Consider the following 25359-nt stretch of genomic DNA (forward strand, 5'->3'; position numbering starts at 1 on the left):
ATCCACTGTGAACCCTGAAGGGGAGCATCGGCTGGGCGCCACTAACTTATTAAAGGAGAATGTCCAGAAATGGAGAAGATGCTTTACTGTATGTGAAAATGGGAGAAAACACTGATTCAGTAACTTACTTGTTCTTGGTACTTGATGTTAACGGGCAAGAACCTGCAGATACTTTAGTACATTGTCCCCATGACAACACTTCTGTTATTCGTTTATGATCGTTAAAACTTTGAGTGAATTTATAGTCACCGTTATTTTACTCTTCATGTCATGAATCAACAGTACACGTGAAAATAAGAAACTTTGTGCTGTATTTTATCAGAGAAATCTGCTTCTTTCTCCTCCCGGACTGATTTTTCTTTCTCAAGTCATGGATAAAATCATTATTTGAGGAAGACAGACTTTCCCATTACTGAGAGAAGAGATGACAGCTGGTGCTTTTAAAATTCTATGGAGGAGGAGGGAGGAGGAGCCAGAGTTTAATGTTCACAGCACTGAGCGCATCGGCCTGACACCCTGATTGACAGCCGGCTCTGCACTGATGCACTGTAGAGCGAGATGTCCGTCAAAGTCAGTTGACACATTGTTATGGTGACTACAACCACTCGGGCACACCTGTAGGTGGCTCTTCTTTTAATTAGCCACCCTGGCGCGATGTCACATGTGCATAATGCCACAACAATGACATTGTGCCAGGCCAGCTGATCAGAAGAAAAGCCACGGACACTGACGGGTAAGAGGCGGCATTCACTCTCTTGTCTAGCGGCCACAGACCATTATCATGTTGAATGGAATGGAGCTTGTGAATAAATTCTCTCCAACTCTGATAGGAAGCGATAGACTGGGGATATTCATCGATTTTACACGAGACCGTTTTGTAGGCATGCTCAGTGATCTGCGCAGAGGTCATTGTGCAGGGAGGAGGAAGAGATGAGCGGTGATCATCGGCTTTGTGAATGGTGGATCCTGTGTTATCTTAAAGAGAGGATCTGTCCGCTTAATGATGGGGCTTAGCGGTCAGAGTGAAGTCGGTGAGATTGTAGGATTATTTTAGCTATAATGACAAGAAACTAAAGGAAAAATACCCCAAATATATTTGAAGAGGTGATTTGGTGCCTCTCCCTTCCTCATTGCTGACAGGTCTCATTCATGGACGGCGGGAATTCGGACATGTGCAAAGAAGGAGACCTGCAGATATCCGGCAAGTGGTGGCCAGTGTCACATCAGCAGTGTCGCTCACCACCTGAAGTTAAAAGCCTTGAATCTTCTATATGAAAATGTGATTTTTCTGATGACACCTTCCCTTTAAGATGTAGACACTTAGTGCTGAGTGTTTATAGCAACTTTGCACCTTGAGACCAGTTCAGTAAGAAGGTTGGATGAAGAACCCCGATTTCTTGTGCAGATCCACATGCCAGTAAGTGCTTCACTCGATCAATAAGGGGCACTTACTAAATTGCAAAGTAACATTTGAATGAAACATTTTAGCAACAATTTTCATAGTAAATTTTAGATATTTTTTTTTTCTTCCCCAATTCATGCACTGTCATAAAGTTGTCAGTTTTCTTCCGCCACAAGCTATTTCTTCGATCGGTAAATTCCCCTCATTGTCTTCGCTGTAATTTTATCAAGTTTTAAAATTATTCATGGATTATGAAATGTGTGGTTTGCTCCAGAGCTTGGTTATTTACAGCTGCTTCACCGCCAGCCATCATTTCGGCTTTACTGAAAGTTCTCACCCACAACAATGGCCACTTGTGAACGTGATACTAAGAGAACGAGTAGAAAGTAGGGCTGGGGTACAATGGACGGCTAAGTGGTGGAATTACTAGGGAGATGATTCGAGTCGTTCAGCCTGTCCTTGTTATGTGATAAAGGCACAAATGGATTTGCTGTTGCCGCTTCTCACTCCTCCTTTGTTGATTGAAAAAATATGTGTTTATTGTCATTTTACACCTTACATTACATAAAGAAACGCTGGGGTTTTCAAAATTGGTGTAACTTCATATCGGTTGACCTCCAATGTTCATAGAAATTGTTGAAATTTTGATAAAAGCTTTTTTTTTTTTTTTTTTTTTATAGCTTTTTCTTTCAAGGCCATTTTTAATGGAAGAGTAACGACCAATAAGTTACATTTGTGCTGTCACAATCATAAAAATGGTTTAGTAAAAATACATTTATAGTCATCTGCTATCCAATCTTATCTAAATGTGTTGCCCAAGATAACCCCCCCCATGAATGCTACATAGCTGTCGGCCGTAGGATGATTTGGCAGCTATCTCACCCGACTCCCCGATACACACAAGCACTCGCTCATTCTACCGAGCCCTTTCTATGAGAAATTATCACGGGTTAACCGTGATAGAGAGGAGCTAGAAGACCGCAGCGTCTGATTTCTCCTACTCCTGCACTGATTAGAAGCACTTCACCTTCTTATTAAATGGTGTGAATTTCTTTTGGAAATGCAGTGGATAATCTGCTCAGTTGAGAGCTCCTGGAGCGTTTAGTCTCTCAGCTGTGCACTGTTAGCCACTCCCATCTCTGGTATAATCTGGGTCCTGGCTAGCACTCATTGTCAAAGCAAGCTTATGCTGCATTGCTGGAGGCTGTTGTTGGTTATTATTGAAGAAGGTGTTTGGTGGATTTATCTGTGACTGTTGCTAGGTTTTGAGTGTGTGTTAATTCCCTTTCTTCTTTTACTTTGGTTTAACCCCATCCTCCAATATCTGGTGCATTCGTCTTTTGTATGTGTGAGTATGTTTGATATTTTTCGTTACCCCAGTTCGTATTACTTTGTTAGTATGGTTGGTTTATTAGGGAACACTACTGCTCCCCTCCTTCGTAGGTGGAGGAAGGGTACAGACTGATGGCAGATTCAGGAGCCAAGGCAATGTACTTGGCTCTGGCATCTTCACCATCAGAAGTAATCCAGGGAGCAGGGCGAACTAGGGCGCCCACTAGCATTAGGGACAGGGAAGGAGTCCCTATTCCCGGGAGGCCCGAGTCGCAACTGAAAGCTTCTACCAGATTCTGCATATTCTCTCCCTGAGGGCAAAAAGATTGGCAGTCTGAAATCTGACACGATGGATCCTTATCTCCCATGACAGTCAACTGTAAGGAGGCCTCCATGCACATTAGACTATTAGCCAAATCTGTCAATATTGGTGGGTCTGTCTCCTGTTACTCTAATGTGTATTAGGGCCTTTAGTTATCTACAGTACGTTTGATAAGCGTCTGGTTATCTTGGATGTCCGCCAGTTATGAAGACTTCTTCAGAGTCCCTCCCTATGAGTGAATGGGGTGGTGCTCGTGTGTGCACTAGCAGAGGGCTCAGAACCCATATTATATTGGTTTCTGCCAAATGGTGTCTTTTGTTGTAATAAATTAGTCTGCAATTATTAGTAGATTGATCCGGAGTGAAAGAAATCTGTGGTTATTATCCGTGCTGCCGAATAAGACCTACCGTAAATCCAAACACGTAGCACATACGGTAATTTCCTGATGAAGCAGTAACTATATACTTCGAAACGCGTTGAATAAACCACCATCTTTCATTTCATCACGTCTGGATTTACGTCTTATTCGGCAGCACAGATATTATCCACAGATTTCTTTTACTCCGGTTCTGATAGGGCCACTTGCTGACCCGTGGATCTGCTGCAGCTGGTATCTTTAATGCTACATTTCTCGCTTTGTCCAGGGATTAATCAGGCTAGTATAATCTGAGCACGTACTATAAATGTCCATCGGATAAGACCCTATTTTGCGCTGATTTCCCCTACAGCTTTATCGTCGATTAGTAGATTGATGGATTTTTACTTATTTTTGACTGATAGGTACACACTGGATGAATTTGGAACTGCAAGAAGGAGTGCAGTAGTCCGCGGCTTCATTGATGCCCTTACCAGAGGAGGGCCGGGGGGCACCCCACGTCCCATTGAGATGCACTCACATGATCCACTGAGGTAATGTATAGGTTTATGCTAGTACTGCCAAGTGAATAAAAACATTATATAGGAATCAGTAAGGGTGGAAAACGTTAAGAAGTTTTTTAGCATTCAATAATCACTTTGACCCCCATGTTAAAAATAAATATTTATCTTTTCGCTGCTTCTTATTGCACTACATTTCCCTGATGCCAGTCTTATATTCCTCTTGTATGTCCCTCGCTGTCTTATGGCTTTCACATATATAACAGTGGGTCCAGCTCACTCATAAACAGGTGCACAGATCGCACCGACTGTGTGTAATGGGAGGAAAATGAAGAAACCTCCAGCTCCCACCATCCAAATAAAATAATGGGCGGCTGTACTGAATAATCCACACCAAATATGAGCAAGACACAGAGTGTCGATATGCATGCAACCCCATGAAGAAGGGCTAGAGTTGATCTGAAACGCGTTGCATATCTGCTGTGTCTTGTTCATATTTCTTGTGAATTATTCAGCACAGCCGTCCATTATTTTATTTGGATGGTGGGAGCTGGAGGTTTCTTCGTTTTCCCCATGTACAGGACGGGCCATATGATATCATGAATCCTTTATAATATCTATAGCGATTGTTACCCACTTTGTAAAATATCGACGTGTTTTAATCACAGCCGTGTTGTATTTATTAATAAGGTATGTTGGGGATATGCTAGCCTGGCTACACCAAGCAACTGCATCTGAAAAAGAGCATCTGGAGTCTCTGCTAAAGCTGGTAAATATCCAAGGTGAGACCTGATGTGCCACATGCAACCTTCACTGGGCTTTCTCCGTTTTCATTTTAGAGGTTTCACATCAAGGATGAAAAGGTCCTCCTTGAAATATATAGGTATTCTGACCATAGACATTAAAGAGAACCTGTCAGCAGGATTGTGCTCAGTAACCTACAGACAGTGTCAGGTCGCCGCCGTTATACTGATTAAAATAGTACCTGGGTGATGAAATCCGTCTTGTGGCTGTTGCTTAAAGGGAACCTGTCACCCCCCCGGGCGTTTTTAATTTAAAGAGCCACCTTCAGCAGTACTAAAGCTGCATTCTGTGAAGGTGCCTCTTCTACGTCTGACCCCTAGTAACGCTGAAATATCGACCTTTATAAATAGGTCCTCACACCTGTAATGTCTCCCCCTGTATCAGCCGCCTACCATCCGTCCATCATGACCCTTGTCTTGTGTCTGGGTGCTGGCCACCATTCGTCACTCATGCCCCTGTGCGCCGCTGCCTCCTCCTGTTTTGTATTCCGGTGCCTGCGCTGTGACAAGAGTTCTCGGGCATGCACAGTGCGCGCCGCCCGAGAGCCGACATCAGGCTGTTGCGCCTGCATGTTGCGGAGGCCCCAGATCCCGCCCCGCAGTGTGTTATGATGTATCCACACTGCAGGGTTCGGGCCTCCACAACACACAGGCGCAATAGCCTGATGTCGTTCACGGGCAGCGCGCACTGCGCATGCCCGAGAACTCTTGTCACAGCGCAGGCACCGGAATACAAAACAGGAGGAGGCGGCGGCGCAAAGGGGCATGATGGACAGCTGGGAGGCGGCTGATACAGGGGGACACACCATACCTATGGGACACATTACAGGTATGAGGAGCTATTTATAAAAGTCGATATTTCAGCGTTACTAGGGGTCAGAAAGAGAAGAGCCACCTTCACAGAATGCACCCTTAGTGCTGCTGAAGGTGGTTCTTTAACTTAAAAACGCCCTGTGGGGGGGTGACAGGTTCCCTTTAATGTTAATTTTCAGTTAATGATATGCTCGTGCTCTGGGGTGGCCTGTGGAGGGTCTTCATGCGGTGATCTGATTAGGTATTCATAATGCAGACTGCAGAAAAGTCACTGATCCCTCACTGACTTATCCTTGTAGTTTACCTTCATAGTGAAGAAAAAAAAAACCCTTCTGCAGGCATGTGACAGCCGTGGCACCTTCACAGCAGCATAATCACATGTAGTAACTAAACATTAAACCTGTGGTTGAGCTTTTCCTGAGGTGTATAACAAAAAAATAAAAAATTGCGCCTGCGCAGTAGTAGCTATCAGAGTACATAGCTGTGATCCGTTAGCTGCTATTGCCAGGTGCCAGTGGCGTCATCTTGCTAGAGAAGGAAAAAAAAATGTCCTGCTCCAGGATAGCGCCACCTGCGCAGTACCATTTTTCGGCTATTGCTGAGGGATCAGTGACCTGTCAGCAGTCTGCATTATATATACCTTATCAGAGTACCACATGAAGACTCTCTCTCTCCCCCCCAGGCTGCCATGGAGCACGAGCATATCATTATCATAAAACTGAAAATAAAGATTAAACAACCACAAGACGGATTTAATCACCCAGGTATCATTTTAATCAGTATAACGGCGCCGACCTGACACTGTCTGTAGGTTACTGTGCACAATCCTGCTGACAGGTTCCCTTTAATGGCTCCTCTATATAAGAAGCTATTGATGTCTGAATCTTGAAGTACCCCCTGTTTTTCATTTCCAACCTGGGTGCAAGAGGTTAAAGCTGGGCACACTTGCTTGTTATAGAAACTGCCATGTCCACTGCCACCTCTACTTCACCTATTATTGTTGTTTCCTTTGCGATCCACCTCGTGTTCTGATTTGCAGGCCCCCACTCTGTCCAGTCCTCCAAAATACATAATTTAGTTGCTTCCTCTACATGATGGCTGGTTCTATGCAAAAATGAATACGATTGGATTAAAGCACCACTTCAGCGGTTTTTTTTTTTCTTTAATTTTACCACTGGAGTGGTGTCACGAATCTAAGTTCCCTACCCTAGTATTATACTTACCAGCCACCGTCTTCATCTGCTCCTGGTACCGCTCTGGTTGGTCTCCAGCACTTTGACCTGCTGGATCGCTCCAGCTATTGCTGGAGGAGCCGAAAGTGACAACTCAATGTAAGTGTTTGAGAGCCAGAACGAAGCCATCATACTTACCTTGAGAGTTTGTGACCGTTACCTCTGACTTCTGGTCAGTCAGAAGTGGTCACAAGGTGACGCTGCGAGACCGGAGTGCCGCCGGGAAAAGCAGAAGACTGCGTCTGGTAAGTACTATACTAGAGGCAGAGAAATTGCATTAGTGGCACCATTCCAGTGCTGAAGTAAAAAAAAAAAAAAAATGGAGTGGTGTTTTAAGATCTTCATTAATCAGATCTGCAAGTTCTGCGCTATATACCGTATATACTCGTGTATAATCCGAGTTTTTCAGCACTTTTTTTGTGCTTAAAACAGGGCTGTGGAGTCGGAGTTAGTTTTGGTTGGAGTCGGAGTCGGTAGAAATGTACCGACTCCGACTCCAGCTTTAAAAAAAATGTATTAATATTTCATAATTGAACTTTCATATGAATTTTATAAATGTTACTCAAATATATATGTTCTATCAAACTATGAACAACAGTGATAAGCAGTTCTGCTGGAGATAGAGACATTTCTTACTTCTTGTGTGTCACTGTTGTGTGCCCTTATCTAATCTTATACTTGGTTAACCTCATGCTGCCCCAACCCCCCTACTTACAATGTATGAAACTGAAAGTGAAAATGTGTTGCAAATTCTTAGTAGTAAAGCTCCTCCTCTAGACTAGATCATACTAGGTGTGCGTCTTCCAAGCATCTCACAGCTGCCTGCTACTCAGAAGAGGAAGACTGTAAGAAGTATTATCCTTTCAACAAACTTTGCATCAGTTAACTGTGAGTACATGAGGAATAATAACAGTATTACTGACCACTATATCAGTTGTACGACTTGGCAATAATTTTGTACAATTGTTTTTAGGAAAAACAATTGTCATTTGGATTGTGAATGCAGAATTAAAAACCTGAGAATGTCAAAGAAGCATCACATTAAATCAGCTGTATTTGAACATTTCACCATCACTCAAGATAGAAAACATTATGTCTGTCAGTGTATGACAAATGATCCAGACGAAAACAAATGCTGTGAAGCCAAGATGAGTGCATATTCAGGCAAAGATAAAAATGCTCCTACCAGAGCTTCTAATCTAAAGAGACATTTACAGCGCTTTCATCCAGAAGTACTGAAAGCAGTGGATGAGAAAGACTGCATCCAAACCAATGAACCAGTGCCCAGCTCTTCCAGCCAAACAAAGGAGCAGAGAACTTTGCAGCCATCAGTTGCAAGATATTTTGTCAGTGACAAAGTTACTGTGACAATGACAGTAGATACATTTAAAAAACAGATCATAGAGCTTGTTGTAAAGGATAGTGTGCCTATTTCATTATTTTCACGACCAGCTTTTATGTGTCTGAATGGGGAAATGGCCCGCAAGCTTGGTGTTTCTCTGGAGAGAGAGAGAGTATTAGAAAATTAGTAATCGAAGAAGCTTTTAAACAAAAGGAAGAACTTAAAAAAACTCTCAAGGGACGCTTTCTGTTTCTTAAAATGGATGCCTGCACACGTCACAGAGTGAACTATTTTGCCATCAATGTCCGATTTGTTTGTGACAAAAATGAAATAGTTACCAAGACATTGGCAGTAAAAGATACCAAAGCTCATCACACCAGTGAGTTTCTCCAGGTCTTGGTGGAAAAGGTTCTGCAAGACTATGAACTTAAAAAAGAGCAAGTTCTTTCTGTCGTAACTGACAATGCTTCAAATATGATAAGTACTATTAAGCTAATGAATGAGAGTAATGATGGTGACCAGCAGCTAGAAGAACATTCTGGGTCCACAGACACAAATGTTTGAAATAGAGGAACACAGTATTGTAACTGAGGAGCAAACTGAAGTTGCTTCAGATGAACAGCAACATGATAGTTTAGATGATCTTGTTGAAACTGTGTCAATATGTTCTTTCATTCATCACATGCGCTGTGTTGTGCATACGCTACAGCTGGCTATAAGAGACAGTCTGCAAGAAGGACATGCTGCTGCACTGATTGGCAAGGTGAGAAAATTGGCTACTGTTGCCAGAACCCCTAAAGTTGACTCAATTTTGAAGAGACGTGCTGGAAAAGGGGCAATTATTGATCAAGCCACACGATGGGGCAGTACTTACTTAATGATTCAGCGCTTGGTTGAACTGAAAACCTTTCTTGTAGACATGGCTAACCCTCAACTGACGCTAAATGAAAGTCAGTGGAATCAGGTGACTGAGCTGGAAAAATTGCTAGAGCACCCATTTACAGTGACTAAAAAATTACAAGCAGAGGACTTAACTCCAGGTATTTTCTTAAAGGAGTGGAAGAACCTGATGTTTCGCCTGTCCCAAAGAGGAGGGTTAATTGCAAGTGGCATTGCTACATCAATGAAACGGAGAGAGGAGCTACTATTACAAAATAACAACATTCTTTTGGCAGCTGTTTATGTAGACCCAATGCATCGGATTCTTCTAGATGATCAACAGCTAAGTAAAGGAAAAGAAGCTCTGTTTGAAATAGCAGTAAGGATGAAAGGGTTGCAGAACAGTCAGGAGGAACAAGAAGAATTTGGTCGTCCTGCCGCATCTTCACCCTCATCATCAACTGATGAAGAATTTAATTTCGAAAAATATTTGGATCACAAGGACCGTGCAAAGCGTTCCCGCATAGAAGAAGAGTCATCCCCATCAAGGAACACAGCCAGTACATTTCAGCAGAATTTTTCATGTGCACTAAAAGAAATTGAGAAATTTGACCGTTCATCAAAAATAACAGTGCAACAAGCGATTCCTCTGTATCCTGACATTGTCAGAGATGTTGCCCGAGTGGTTACTGCTTTGCCACCAACACAAGTTAGTGTAGAGAGGTTGTTCTCTGCTCTCAAAATAATTAGATCAGATTTGAGGGCATCCATGAAGGAGGATCTGACAGAGGCAATACTTTTTCTGAGGACAAATTTATAGATTTCTTCTTATTAACTGCATAAAAGTGTTTATTGCATATTTACTTACAGTTTATAAAAGTTATTTGCTATATTCTAATTGTATTCTAATAAATGTAGTTTTTGCTCTAAGTGGTCTGATTACTTATATGATGGTGAGAAACTGAATAAGCACGATGTTTAATATTTTACAACAGTAAATTTGTTGTTATGAATTGGCCATTTATGAAGGAGTCTGAGTCTGAGTCTGATAAAATCCAGGAGTCGGAGTCGCAACTGTGGCTTACCGACTCCACAGCCCTGGCTTAAAACGCCCCCCTTGGCTTATACACGAGTCATTGTGACAGAAGATAACGGAGGAGGGGGAGCGGCGGAGCAGTGGGTCGCAGGAGGCTGCGGCAGTAACTGTGCCTGCTGCTGAAGAGAAATGAATATTCACTGCACTAGCAACGAATGTTCATTTCTCTTGCAAGCGCGCACAGTTACAGTCATTTCCGCCGGCTTCCAGCAGCTGTAAAAAACAAAACAAAAAAACCTCCTACTTACCTTCCCTGCACGCCCTCGCAGCATCTTTTTCCGGTGCCAGCAGCTTCTGCAGCCGAACGATCACGTGTCCCCGCTGATTAAGGTAATGAATATTCACCGCTTTCCTCTCCCATAGGTGTGGAGTGAATATTCATTCCCTTAATGAGCGGGGAAACGTGATCGCTCGGCCGCAGAAGCTGCTGGCATCGGAACAAGATGCTGCGAGGGATGGGGAACCATGCAGGCAAAGATGGGAATAAGGAGTCATGCAGACAAGGATGGGAATGAGGAGCCATGCAGACAAGGATGGGAATGAGGAGCCATGCGAATGGGGATGAGGAGCCATGCAGGCAAGGATGGGGATGAGGAGCCATGCAGGCAAGGATGGGAATGAGGAGCCATGCAAACAAGGATGGGGATGAGGAGCCATGCTGACAAGGATGGGGAGGAGAAGCCATGCAGACAAGGATGTGGATGAGGAGCCGTGCAGACAAGGATGTGGATGAGGAGCCGTGCAGACAAGGATGGGAATGAGGAGCCGTGCAGACAAGGATGGGGATGCGGAGCCGTGCAGACAAGGATGGGGATGCGGAGCCGTGCAGACAAGGATGGGGATGCGGAGCCGTGCAGACAAGGATGGGGATGCGGAGCCGTGCAGACAAGGATGGGGATGCGGAGCCGTGCAGACAAGGATGGGGATGCGGAGCCGTGCAGACAAGGATGGGGATGCGGAGCCGTGCAGACAAGGATGGGGATGCGGAGCCGTGCAGACAAGGATGGGGATGCGGAGCCGTGCAGACAAGGATGGGGATGCGGAGCCGTGCAGACAAGGATGGGGATGCGGAGCCGTGCAGACAAGGATGGGGATGCGGAGCCGTGCAGACAAGGATGGGGATGAGGAGCCGTGCTGACAAGGATGGGGATGAGGAGCCGTGCTGACAAGGATGGGGATGAGGAGCCGTGCTGACAAGGATGGGGATGAGGAGCCGTGCTGACAAGGATGGGGATGAGGAGCCGTGCTGACAAGGATGGGGATGAGGAGCCGTGCTGACAAGGATGGGGATGAGGAGCCGTGCTGACAAGGATGGGGATGAGGAGCCGTGCTGACAAGGATGGGGATGAGGAGCCGTGCTGACAAGGATGGGGATGAGGAGCCGTGCTGACAAGGATGGGGATGAGGAGCCGTGCTGACAAGGATGGGGATGAGGAGCCGTGCTGACAAGGATGGGGATGAGGAGCCGTGCTGACAAGGATGGGGATGAGGAGCCGTGCTGACAAGGATGGGAATGAGGAGCCGTGCAGGCAAGGATGTGGATGAGGAGCCGTGCAGGCAAGGATGTGGATGAGGAGCCTTGCAGGCAAGGATGTGGATGAGGAGCCATGCAGGCAAGGATGTGGATGAGGAGCCATGCAGGCAAGGATGTGGATGAGGAGCCATGCAGGCAAGGATGTGGATGAGGGGACAATGCATTCCCAGCTCATACTCTAGTCAGTACGTTTTCCTAGTTTTTCTTGGCAAAATTAAGTGCCTCGACTTATACTCGGGTCTTTTTATACATGAGTATATACAGTACTTGTTCAGCAATCTGCAAATCCGCTAAGCCCCCATACACCTTTTTTTAGATTTCTGCAGATCATTCACCTAGGAACTATCTTGCCCGCCTCTCCCATACACAGGAGTTCTAACTCTGACAAACGCTTCTGTATTCTCTATGAGCGAGCCGCTGCCAGATGTCTCTGACGGCAGCTCATCTCTGGGAACAAAACAATATGCAGTCCGAAAACAGACATGCCGGATCCTTAAGGGTACGTGCACACGCTGCGGATTGCTTTGCGGATTTGTCCTCGTGGATTTTGTAAAATAAGCAGGTAAATCCGCAGGTCAGAAGACCTGCGGATTATCCTGCGGGTTTGCCCTGCGGTTTATCATCTCTACAATGGAGGAGATGGTAAACCGCAGCAGAATACGCAGAAAGAATTAACATGTCAATTCTTTCTGCGGATTGAAAACCGCAGAAAATCCCTGCGGAAAAATCCGCACCGTCTGCACTGCGGTTTTCATTTTCCATAGGTTAAAATGCTACTGTACACCGCAGCAAAAACTGCTGCGGATCCGCAGGGCCAAAACTGCTGCGGATCCGCAGCAGAATCCGCAGCGTGTGCACAGACCCTTAGATCATCTGTCAGGAGCCCCCATACCCGTTAGATTGTTGATCGCACCTGTCGATATCGGCGGGTTCGGGGGCAACATCAGTATAATGTGTATGGGGGTGTTAGTCTTGCTTGTTACTTACATACAACATTGAATTGAATACTCTCAAAAGAATATTTTCTAAAATGGTGATGGATGCATAAAAGGAAAGGGAAATTGCATCTCCCTGCCTCCGCTATGCCTGACCTTACCTAGAAGCATGCTTCTATAGTGATGAGTATGTTGCTGTTCTCTCTGCTTTTGGTAGTTCTTCCATGCTTGGCTCATCCGGTAATATTACCGTCTGGAAAGATGTAAAAGATGTTGTATTTAGCTGAGGGATGGATTTTTGTTTTTTTGCATTTACCAATACGTTTTTTAACACTTTCTAAGACAACCCTTTAACTCCCCTGATGCTTATGTTGGAAGTTGAGGTATTTGCTGCTAGTTTCAGGTTTTTCACTTTTATCCAAATTTTGATCTTTTTATTTTCAGGAGTTGAAGACCATATCCAGGAGGTGGTAGGACACATCACTGAAGGAGTCTGCCGACCACTGAAGGTTATTACGTGTCACTCATCTGCTTTAGGCTGTGTTTACACGTAGCGTTTTTTTTTTTTCTGAGTTTTTGCGGCGATTTTAAACGTGCGATTTTGCCGCGAAAACGCAAAAAAAAAAGCATCCCATGCAATCCTATGGCATTAATCACATGCTGTGCTAATGCTGCGGATCTTTCCGCGGCGAAATTGCACCGCGTAAAAATACGCAGCATGCTCATTCTTTGTGCGGAATCGCGGGAAAATCCGCCCACATAGGAATGCATTGTTCTGCTTACTTTCCGCATGTGGCTGTGCCCACCATGCGAAAAGTAAGCAGCACATTTGCGGATGGTACCCTCGGTCCGGAGGAGAGGAGATTCTCCTCCAGGCTCTGGGTACCAAAACCCTGTAAAAGATAAAATTAAAATTAAAATTTGTCATATTCTCACCTTCCGATGCCCCTCGCAGCATCACCAGGCCTCAACGATGCTCCCGGCAACTCCCGTTCCTAGTGATTAAAGTTGAAGAAACTTTGGTCGGATCGGGTTTCATGAAACAAAATTTGTTTCAGATGAAACTGGTCCCACTAGGGCAAAAAAAAGTCGGAGTTTTGTCCAAAACCTGACCCCAATGCAAGTCAGTGGGGAATAAAAGTCGGCATTGAGTGGATGAATGTCATCCACTCAATGCCGACTTTTATTCCCCATTGACTTGCATTGGGGTCGGGTTTCGGACGAAACTCCGACTTTTTTTGCCCTAGTCGGACCAGTTTCATCTGAAACAAATTTTGTTTCATGAAACCCGATCCGACCAAAGTCGCTCAACTCTACTAGTGATGCATTGCGACAATGACCTTTGATGACGTCGCAGTCTTGCGATACCATAGCGGTCTCGCGAGACCGCGGCATCATCAAAGGTCATTGTTGCAATGCATCACTGGGAACTGGACCTGCCGGGAGCATTGCGATGATCGGGAACGCTGCGCGGGATGCCGGTAGGTGAGATAAACACCATTTTTTATTTTTTTTTTATTTTTTAACATTTGATTTTTTTTACTACTGAAGCTGCATAGCCAGCCTCAATAGTAAAAAGTTGGTCACACTCGTCAAACACTATGTTTGACGAGTGTGACCAACCTATCAATCAGTTTTCCAAGTGATGCTAATGATCGCTTGGAAAACGCTAGCATTCTGCAAGCTAATTACGCTTGCAATCACTAGTTTTTCCCTGGGAAATAGGCGGGAATTAAAATGCGGTTTTCTCGCATATATCCCGCGGAATGGAATTCCCGCGGAAATTTCCACGGCAATTCCGCAACGTGTGCACTTAGCCCTACTTGTATTAATAAAATAAGTCCTACCCTACCTTAACGACACAGCATGTACACCGGGGACATGAGGGTCTATGGATATCTGTCCAGATGTATCCCTAAAGCTTTCCTGTGCATACACCAAACAAATAAATAATGGCAACATCATAAAGTGCTACCATCCTAATCCTACTTATGCCATCACTTTATGAAGTGGAGAAATACCAATTAAAAACAACAAGACCTTCTACTTGAGGACATTTGGTTTTGCAGGACACATCTGAAGACATCGGGCATGGGAACAGAAAGCATTGATTTCAAAATTCCTTATAAAGAAATAACAATTCCCATATCTTTGCCGCACATATTTACAAAGTGAAAATAATGTGGTTTTCGGTGTGAAATGTTTTTGCACCAGTTCCTGGAAGACATCGGAAGGTCACATTCTGCTGTTATCGCTTTTTTTCCCCCTCATAATTGCTCTTGTCCAACCTAGAGAGTAGGATAACACAAACATTAACTCAAGGTTGTGTCTTCATGTGACACTTATTGTATACAAATATCCTTACAATACCAGTGGGAATCTTATTTTTACACCTTGGCTTACACAGACAAATCAAAGCAAACAATGTGCACTGAACAATCTAAAGTAGATGGACACGTGTGCCTAGTCTGCCATTGTTCTTGGCAGTGACAGGTTTGTTCACATAGGATGATGCACCACCTAGAACGATTCTTTTATGCTGCACAAAATGAAAATTTTTGGTACTTGCAATATAATCTCCCTCTTGCAGTCTTCATTGGGGGACACAGGAACCATGAGGTTATGCCCTCTGCTGCCGTCTGGAAACTGACACGAACAATGCATCTTTACAAAAAAAAAAAGTCTCCTCTCCAGAAAACATGAGAGGTGTCGGATTTTTATTTTGTCATTGTTTTCTGTCTTATATTACAATTTTTATTTAACAAATAAAACAACAAATAAATTGAAAATTTGCCATTTTCATATTGCCCCCTGGGGCTTTTTTTATATTTAAACTTTTTGTCCTTTTAGGAAGTTTTTAGCAGGCTTATTATCAGTAAAGGCAGGATTAGGAGGACAGGTAACACCTCAATACACAGCTGATAAACCATTCACAATAGGTGATAAAGCAGCTGACCCTGCTACCCCTCCTTTCACAATGACCATTGCACATGCTCATTCAACACTAAGGGTAGGGTGAGAGGCAGTTCATTGCGGCTTTGTACATGTGTTGTTTCCTGAAACAAGAGGAATCTAACATAGCTCAATTGGCAACCTGAAAATTGTAAAGTTACTATTTTTTTTTTTTTTCACAATTTAATACAGATTGTGATGTTTTAAAAAAATTACATTTAACTTAAAGACCAGATTTAAACAGTAGGTCCTTTACGGATAGCTTCCCTGTAAGGATCAGGGAAGGAAGTTTCCTTCAGGGTAGCTAGTAATACTGCGTTCATCATTGTGTCATTGTGCTGCAGCTTTTCACAACAAAGTCCTCACTTGACTTTGCGCTCGGCTGCTTGTACAGCAATCTCTTCCCCCATCCCTGTTAGGATATTTGTTAGGTGCTGGGTAACTTCGCCCGCTGTCGCTCTGAGTCATTCTGCTTCTTATATGTTTATTTTAGGTCCGTATTGAGCAAGTGATCATTGCCGAGCCTGGTGCAGTCCTGCTGTATAAAATCTCCAATCTGCTGAAGTTTTACCATCACACGATAAGGCGAGTACTTCTGAAATCAGAGGCATCCTCCAATATTACACTACATGTATCACATTCCACATTTTGGGTATTACTAAAGATCTTGCTCACATACTGAAGTGTGATGCATTTTCCTGTAGCTTTTGCACAGTTAATAGCTCACACTTTGCACGGCTTGTGGGACTTCTCTCTTCTTGAGATAACAATCTCTGATATCAATCTGGTAAAATGCGATCCTGTAACCCCTGTATGTCTGACCTCCGTGATTGCATATGATATGGTGATGTATGTTTCTATAGAAGCTGGTTGATTAATAACTTGCAGACCCCTATCTGTTCAATATGCTTTGTGGACCTGGGCCTGTGAATGCACTGCCACTTTTTTTGCACACGCACTTATTTTTTGTGATATGTGTTTGCAGTGACCTATTGATATCTCCTATGCCATATCCACTTTACCGGTGTTACTTTGTTGCACTGTCACTTTATTTACCTGCCTGTACTATTCAAGTTATGGTTATTATCTAGTTAATCACTTAGAAGTTTTGTACTCTTAAAACTTTTGTAGATAAATTAGGTTTTACCTTTGGGCTCTGGCATATTAATATTTGGATGAGTACCTTTTTGGGATCCATTTATTAATATTACCTCTTTTTTCCACATGGGCATATGAGATGTCATGTAGCTGCTCATACAAACTTTAAACTGATTTTCTGATTAGTTTGAGACTATTTAGAGATATACTGTATTTACCCCATGATCTTTTCTCAGTATGACCTCTCCTTTTTTTTTTTTTTTTTTTTTTTTACTTTTTATATTTGACAACAGCTTTAATAAAATTTGTTTTATAATGACTTGTTGTCCGTGGGAGTATTTTTGTAGGTTGCATTGCTGCAGTCATTAGCATTGCAGGGGATTTCATTTACTATAAGACAAATACTTACACTTCTGCCATTCCCTTTTAGTGCGATCATTGGCACGAGTGGATCCGCATTACTGACTACAATCGAAGAAATGCACTTATTAAGTAAGAAGATATTCTTCAACAGTCTGACCCTACATGCAAGTAAACTGCTGGACAAGGTGGGTAGCTCATATCCGAAGACGGTCTTCAATAATGGAGGCATTGACGTGTCTTATCCAGGTTTTTTTTTTTTTTTTTACATGTCTGATAATGTTTGGAAAAGAAAATAGTTTTGTGGCTGTGCACCAGATCTCTCCAAAGTATATGTGATTCAGTCTGTAGAAATATCTTCCTCTGTGGTAGCTTGGACTGGAGATGCTGGTGGCGCATATCAAGATAATAAAGAGTCATAAGCTTTCAGGATCATCATAGCATTGTTTCACTGACATAGCCAAGTATCATTATGTAGACTCATTAATGGTTGTATACCATACTTGTGTTATAGGGGGGCCACAGAGTCGCATTGCCTGTTGTGTCGCCTGTATGGGGGTGGTGGAGTCTGCAGAGTTGCGTTGCCTGTAGGGGACCGCAGAGTCGCGTCACCTTTAGGGAAGGAGGGTGGCCACAGAGTCGCGTTACCCATAGTGGTGGGTGGGCGCAGAGGAGTCGCATCGCCTATAGATGGTGCCCCATTGTCACGTTGCCCCTAGGCTTGTGGTGAAGCCTGCAGAGTCGTGTCACACATAGTGTGGGGGTGGTTGGGTGGGCGCAGAGTCGCGTCGCCCATAGGTGGTGACCCAGAGTCACATTGCCCGTAGGGTGGTGCTGGAGCTGCATAGTCGTGTCGCCGGTAGGGAAGGGGATGGGGTGGGCACAAAGTCGCATCGCCCATAGGTGGTGGACCAGAGTCGTGTCGCCCAAAGGTGTGGTGGAGGGAGGCAGTCTCGCAGCGCCTGTAGGGAGCCCTGCAGAACCATGTACAGTCATTGTATCTACAGAAAGCTTTGCTGTGACTTGTTTTAAATGAGATGTAAAGTGCATCTTTTCTGGTGACCAGATGAAACTCTTCCCCTACACTAGTGGTCTTCAGTGTGTTGCACCCACTGTAGGACTATGCTTATAAGTAGAGTTAATTAGTACATATACGTTCTTGAGTTGTCCTCTTTGGTTAGGTTATTTTTACGTTGTATTCAGTTTCCTTTATTTCTATCACTTCATAGCCGATGTTTCTGATACTTGATATAGGATTCCTGAATGGGAATGGCCTCGTTAGACAATCTCTTTTTGTTAGACACATCCCTTGACAATGCTCATTACAGGGTACGTCCTGCTGCTGGGAAACCTAATGATCCTCTGTGAGGACATCCAGCAGCAAGAGATCAGAGATATTATCCACATCGAGGTCAGTGGTGCAGCTGGATGCACAGACACCGAGATGCATGCATAATAGAAAGGCATTGTGTATCCTGTCAGTTAGGAGACCTGTGCACGGTGCGTGCCGATCGTGCCTGCGTGTTGGGAGCTGTGTGGATCCATTACTTTCTTTTCACCGCTCTCTTCCGATGCAGAAGTGTCACCAGATTATTGCTCGCCGCTGGAGATGTAATGATGCCGTGACAGCGTCATTTAAAGTGCGATTCCGGCAATGACGCCGGAAATCCACGTATCAGTGACCCCCTTCACTTGTTCGCGGGTCAGCGATGAGTTGGCATGGCAACCAGAGGTCTCCTACAAACCGCTATGGTTGTCAGTGCCAGATTGCTATGAGCGCCCGCCTGGTGGTCGGCGCTCATAGCAAGTCAGCAATTCTGCTACATACAGGTGATCTGATCATCGCCTGTATGTAGCAGAGCTGATTGGGTTATGACAGCTTCTAGTCTCCCATGGAGGCTATTGAAGCATGCCAAAAATAAAAAATAAAATTAAAAAAACAAAAAAAAATTAAAATAAATTCAAATCACCCTCCTTTCGCCCCATTCAAAATAAAACAACAAAAAAAGTCTAACATAGACATATTTGGTATCGCTAAATGGTGTAATGAGGAAAAAAAGTCAAAACGCCAGAATTACATTTTTTTGGTCGCAGCAGCATTGCATTAAAATGCAATAAAGGGTGATCAAAAGATCGTATCTGCACCAAAATAGTATCATTAAAAACATCATTAAAAAAATAAGCCCGCACCCAACCCGAGATCACGAAGAATTAAGATGCTCCGGATATCAAAAAATGGTGCAATTTTTTTTTTTAACACAGTTTGGAATTTTTTTCACCACTTAGATAAAAAAAAAAACCTAGACATGTTTGGTGTCTATGAACTGGTAGTGACCTGGAGAATCATAATGGCAGGTCAGTTTTTGCATTTAGTGAACCTAGCAAAAAAGCCAAATAAAAAACCAGTGTGGGATTGCACTTTTTTTTTGCAATTTCACCGCACTTGGAATTTTTTTCCCCGTTTTATAGTATCTGACATGGTAAAACCAATGGTGTTGTTCAAAAGTACAACTCGTCTTGCAAAAAACAAGTCCTCATAGGCCATTTTGACCAAAAAATAAAAAAGTTATGGCTCTGGGAAGGAGAACAAAAAATGAAGATGCAAAACCAAAAATAGCACAGGTTGTTAAGGAGTTAACCAGAAAAACATCCCTTTACTCCAGCCTAACTTTTTAAATAGGAGTTGCCCCTCCGCTTTGTCAGCCTCCTGAATGACCACAAAAGTAGCTGTTTTACCAGTTTTTCTCTTAAATAACTATACTATATAATACTAATACCTATACCTCTTGGAGCTTCCAAAAAACACAATTATACAACCAATTTCTTATTGGTATTAATTTTTTTTTGCTTTTTTTTCCCACTAGCGAACAAGCTAATAATAATAAAAAAAAAAAATTAGAAATGTATGTATTTTTTTAATTCCAGATTTTAACCTTTTCCCGTAATAGCACTGCCTCTTCATTCCCTAATATAGAACATGCAGTGTTTTGTCTATGACATTTGTGGGACAAGTAAGGCCATGTGCACACACTGCGGTTTTTGCTGCGGTTCTGCTGCAGTTTTGACCGCAGCAGAACTGCAGCAGTTCTGCAGCCAGTGTATAGTAGCATGTTATCCTATGGGATTAACATTCTGCTGTGCACATGCTGCTGATTTTTACCTGCGGAAAAGCTGCGGTTTTTTTTCCGCAGCATGTCAATTGTTTCTGCGGATTCTGCTGCGGTTTGCCACCTATTCCATTGTCCAGGTGACAAACCGCAGGGCAAAACCGCTGGCCAATCCGCAGGTCATTTTACCTGCGGTTCCGCAGATATGAATCCGCAGAAGAATCTGCAGTGTGTGCACTTAGCCTTAATGTCAGGTTTCATCTTTTTTTTTTTTTTTTTTTTTTTTAATTTAGTACTTAAAAAATGTAAAAAGAAAAACCCTACTTTTTAGTATTTCAGAATAAAAAATATGGTAATTTGATCTAAAACTACTAAGACACGTATAGTAATATCACGTCGGTAGCATCCAGCGCAATATATGATGGCGTTCTTTATTCTGACCAGTGATTGCGACAAAAAGCAAAATGTAAAAAAACATTTTTATTTGTTTCGCCTAATATAAAAGAAAAACACATAAATAATCCAATCACACGGCTCGATGAGCAAACATGATGTCTCTTAATATATATCGAGTAAAATAAAGTTTATCATGCAAAAGTAGTAAACCTTGTAAAAAGTTATAAATTATTTATCACTGTGATTGCAACAGCCTGTACCATAAAAATCTTCATTTAATGCTTCTTCACAGCGAGCACCAAAAGGAAAACAAAATTCAAAAACCAACGAAAAATTTGTGTTTTTTTTTTTCTTTTTTTATTCAGTAAAAATCTAATAAGAAGTGATGAAAAGGTCGCACGTTCCCAAATAATGGGACTAGCAAGCTCCAGCTTGTCCCATAAATCAATAAGCCCCCATACAGCTCAATTCACAGACAGATGTTTAACTTCTGGTTCTCTGAATATGGCAACGCAAAAAAAAAAACACGTTTTTTATTTTTTTAAATTTTTTTTGCCAACACAGTATTTATTATGCAAACGTAGTAAAACATTAAACTACACACATTTAATAATGTGGAACTGCTGAAAACAACTCGTACAGCTGCTTCGACGGGAAAAAAAAATAATGGTACCTTGAACTGCCAAAAAACTTAAAAAGATGTCTGGAAATTTAAGGGTAAGATGCCTGGTTCTAAAGGGGTTAATACCTTGCTGTGTAAAGAAAGCCAAAGAAATGGTCTATTTTTGCTTTTCGTGTGCGCCGCCCCTTCAGTCCGTTTACTGAGGTATATTTAGTCGGGATCGTACATGGCACAAAGTGAGCTTCTCGCCAGATTACTGGTATTGATCGTGCGTTGAACAATCTGTTCCCGGTGTCGGATTTGCCGTGTTCAGGGGTATTTTTACCTTAATTTAAAGCTGAAGAATGATGATGTTTTCACCTGGCCCCTGCACGATGCTCATGCTTGGTAAAGCCTGGAGTTTTCTGTTTTGCCTTCCTGCTCGGCTATATAAAGACTGCTGTAAGTGATCATTTATTACCCTTCATTAATGGTTATTGAGTCACTTACAGTACACGCTCCATTGCCGTTGTTGTCTGCATCGAGAAGTGGAAAAATAAATCCCCACTCCAAAATGGCAAATGGAAAGTTTTAAAAATTGTGGTTTTTTAAAAAATAAAATAAAAATGAACCAGTAAGTGCACCTTGAATAAGCTAAACAAGGAGGAATAGAGTCAAAGTATACTAAAATTATAAAGGTTTATTAATACAAAGACTTACAATTAAAAATGCATGAATAATATTACATTTGTATAGGTACAATTCTATTTGATCCATGGGTGAAAAAAAAAAAGTCTGGCGCATAGGTCAGGACATAGTGGTAAACTGCGAACAACAAAGAAGTTTAATCTAATGTTGGAGATTTATAAGAGACATTTTTGTAAACTGGTACCCCTACATTCAGATTTTACTCCATGTACAGTAAACTGGTGGCAAGAAAATGATCCAATAAGGGAGCAGTAATCCAATGTCTGTTACAAAGTATATGGATTTTTTTTTTTTTGTGCGCTGTGCATATTGGGAAATGCAATCAATAGGGAGAATAATTACCCATTCTGTTTGTGAGTCCTGCCTAGACTGCAACCACATTCCCCCAACGCGCGTTTCGCATCAATATCGCTTTCACTGGGGTGGAGGGGGGAGGCACCTTGAATAAGGCCTGATAAATTGAGGAACACTGTTCCAATAAATGCTTGTTCCTGAATAATGGTTTGTGTAAATAGGTGGGGAAATTGCCTCGCGAACAAGCAAACTTTTAGTTAGTTGGGTGATTAGATCATTCAATCATTCATGCTGGCATTAAAATCGTAGTTCTAGGCAGCGCATTTTCTTGTGTAAACAGGAAATGTGCTGCCAATACCTATCATGTGCTACATACACAGAACGATCATATTAACAATTGTTCTGTGCACATGGAATGATTTTCTGCTTTTCTAAACAGGCCAGTGTGGCTGAACGGCTGGTATATACTGTGTGCGGCATGTGTAAGCGGCCTCTTGGCACATTACCGCATTGTCCATGTTGTTTTGGTCCTGTACCTCCTCTCATCCATGAAAGGCGACGTGTCCGCCGTACTTGTGTTCAGCTGGTTATTAGAGCTAATGGTTGGAAGGTAGAACAGTGCAGCAGATGTGTGTAATGTGCTATAGCCGGTGAAAGCTCGTCACCCTCACATCCCACGTGTGTCCTCCTTCTGCACCTGTCGTCTCGCTGTGAATCGATCACATGCAGAGTTGTACAATTATCTCATAAAATCTTCCATCACTAATTTGTAGACAGTGCTAGAGTAGTTATATACCTTACAAATATGAGGCGCTCTGAACACTAGTAGTAAATCCTATACCACGGAAATATTCCAAATAGGAAAAAAGGTCTATAGTGTGTTTCTTCTGAGAGGTTCTTTTGGACAACCTTTTCTTATGCAGAAGTAATTATTAGGGCTGTGTGCACACGGTGCGGATTCTGCTGCGGATCTGGCCCTGCGGATTTGCAGCAGAACTGCATGTGATGTACAGTACCATTAAAGGCAATGTAATTCAAAATCCGCTGTGCACATAGTGCGGATTTTTCCGTGCAGATTTGCTGCGCATTGAAAACTGCAGCATGTCACTTCTTTTGTGCGGATTTCCTGCAGTTTTCCACCTGCTCCATTCTAGAAATCAGCAGGTGGAAAACCGCGCAAAAACTGCACTAAATCCGCATTAAAACCCGCACTAAAACTGCACTAAATCCGCAGGTCATTTTACCTTCGGATTCAGCAAAATCTGCGCAGAAAAATCCGCAGGAGAATCCGCACCGTGTGCACTCAGCCTAAAAGATCAGGATATTTAGAGTATGTGCACGCATTCATCACATTCTGCTGAAAATCCTGATGTGTTGGCAGGAAAAAAGCTGTATGAAATACTCGAGTTTTTGACATGCTATTTTTTTTCTTCCCATTCATTAGTGTTGGTGAAATACGGTGCAAGAATTTACATGATGCCGATTTAGAGGGGTAATCCCATCTCCAAGACCCTATCCCTATATGTGGTGGTGGTGATGGCGGCAGCAGTAGTAGTAGTTGTAGTTTATTATTATTAGCAAATACCTTCAATTAGGAATGTAGTACAGTTTTTCTGATTCGCTATATCTCTTTACTCATGTGCAGGGCATGGCAGGGCCTTGGGTATTTATGGTTATGACCACTAGCAACTAGCTAAGTAACCTAACACTATATCAGTGGTCGTAACTATGGATGCCTAAGGTCCTTCTATACCTGCAAATGACAAAAGAGACATAGAGAATCAGAAAAACTATCCTACAAATTATTGGAGGTATTTTCTAATGTTATTATTGTTACACCTATTACTAGGATCTCAGAGATGGGAATAACCCTGTAAATCTGCAAGGATAAAATAAGCAACATTTCATTGACCTTTCAGGAATCTCATTCGCTTTGCTGATACTGTAAAATGCTGGGTATTTTCCACAACAAATTCAAGCGGAGAAAATGCAACAGAAACGCAACTTGTGCACATCGCCTTAACCCCTTCACGACCTTTGACGCCACGTAGGCGTCATGAAAAGTCGTGCCAGAACGACTCATGACGCCTATGTGGCGTCATGACTTTAAAGCCCCCCTGCGGGTCGGGTGACCTAGGTCACTGAAAGGTCAGCCGACCCGCAGATACAGGGGGCTTTGTTCTTCGCCACAGGGGGCGTGGCTTCGCCCCCACGTGGCTACGATCGCTCTGATTGGCTGTTAAAAGTGAAACAGCCAATCAGAGCGATAGTAATATTTCATCAATGAAAATTGATGAAATATTACAATCCAGCCATGGCCGATGCTGCTGTAGCATCGGACATGGCTGGAGACACCGATTCCACCCCCCCCCACAGCGGCGATCTGCCGCCGCTGTCATGATCTGCCCCCCTCCCATTCCCTTCGCTCCCCGCCAGCTTCCGATCCCCCCCTCACCCCATCTCACCTCCCCCGGCACCTTCTAAGTCCCCCCGTCGCTCCCGGTGTCCGGCGGGTCCGGTTCATGGGCGCCGCCATCTTAGAAAATGGCGGGCGCATGCGCAGTGCGCCCGCCCGAATCTGCCGGCTGCAGATTCAATTCTTTCATTTTGATCACTCTCACAGTGATCAAAATGAAAGAAAAAGTAAATAAACCCCCCGATTATCACCCCCATAGGTAGGCATCACTAATAAAATAAAGAAAATATTTTTATTTTTCCATTAGGGTTAGGGTTGAAAAGAGGGTTAGGGTTAGGGTTGAAAAGAGGGTTAGGGTTAGGGTTGAAAAGAGGGTTAGGGTTGAAAAGAGGGTTAGGGTTGGAAAGAGGGTTAGGGTTAGGGTTGGAAAGAGGGTTAGGGTTGGAAAGAGGGTAAGGGTTGGAAAGAGGGTTAGGGTTGGAAAGAGGGTTAGGGTTGGAAAGAGGGTTAGGGTTGGAAAGAGGGTTAGGGTTGGAAAGAGGGTTAGGGTTGGAAAGAGGGTTAGGGTTGGAAAGAGGGTTAGGGTTAGGATTGGAAAGAGGGTTAGGGTTGGAAAGAGGGTTAGGGTTGGAAAGAGGGTTAGGGTTAGGGTTGGAATTAGGGTTAGCGTTGGAATTAGGGTTAGGCTTGTGGTTAGGGATGTGTTAGGGTTAGGGCTGTGGTTAGGGGTGTGTTGGGGTTAGGGTTGGAGTTAGAATTGAGGGGTTTCCACTGTTTAGGCACATCAGGGGGTCGCCAAACGCGACATGGTGCAACCATTGATTCCAGCCAATTTTGCGTTCAAAAAGTCAAACGGTGCTC

The 25359-nt window shown here is 43.2% G+C and overlaps 1 protein-coding gene across 1 annotated transcript in view; it reads left to right on the top strand.

Moving 5' to 3' along the window:
• COG6 (component of oligomeric golgi complex 6) overlaps positions 1–25359 on the top strand; it is a 156871-nt gene that overhangs the window by 87916 nt on the left and 43596 nt on the right. Inside the window, exons 9-13 of the mRNA XM_073583272.1 lie at positions 3837–3965; positions 4623–4714; positions 13011–13075; positions 16012–16103; positions 17047–17164. Of these exons, the coding sequence (XP_073439373.1) occupies positions 3837–3965; positions 4623–4714; positions 13011–13075; positions 16012–16103; positions 17047–17164 (496 nt within the window). The remainder of the gene's footprint in view (positions 1–3836; positions 3966–4622; positions 4715–13010; positions 13076–16011; positions 16104–17046; positions 17165–25359) is intronic.

The sequence above is a fragment of the Dendrobates tinctorius genome, unplaced genomic scaffold (genome assembly GCF_039654945.1).
Source record: "Dendrobates tinctorius isolate UK_male_01 unplaced genomic scaffold, ASM3965494v1 ptg000075l, whole genome shotgun sequence".
NCBI classification, from domain to species: domain Eukaryota; kingdom Metazoa; phylum Chordata; class Amphibia; order Anura; family Dendrobatidae; genus Dendrobates; species Dendrobates tinctorius.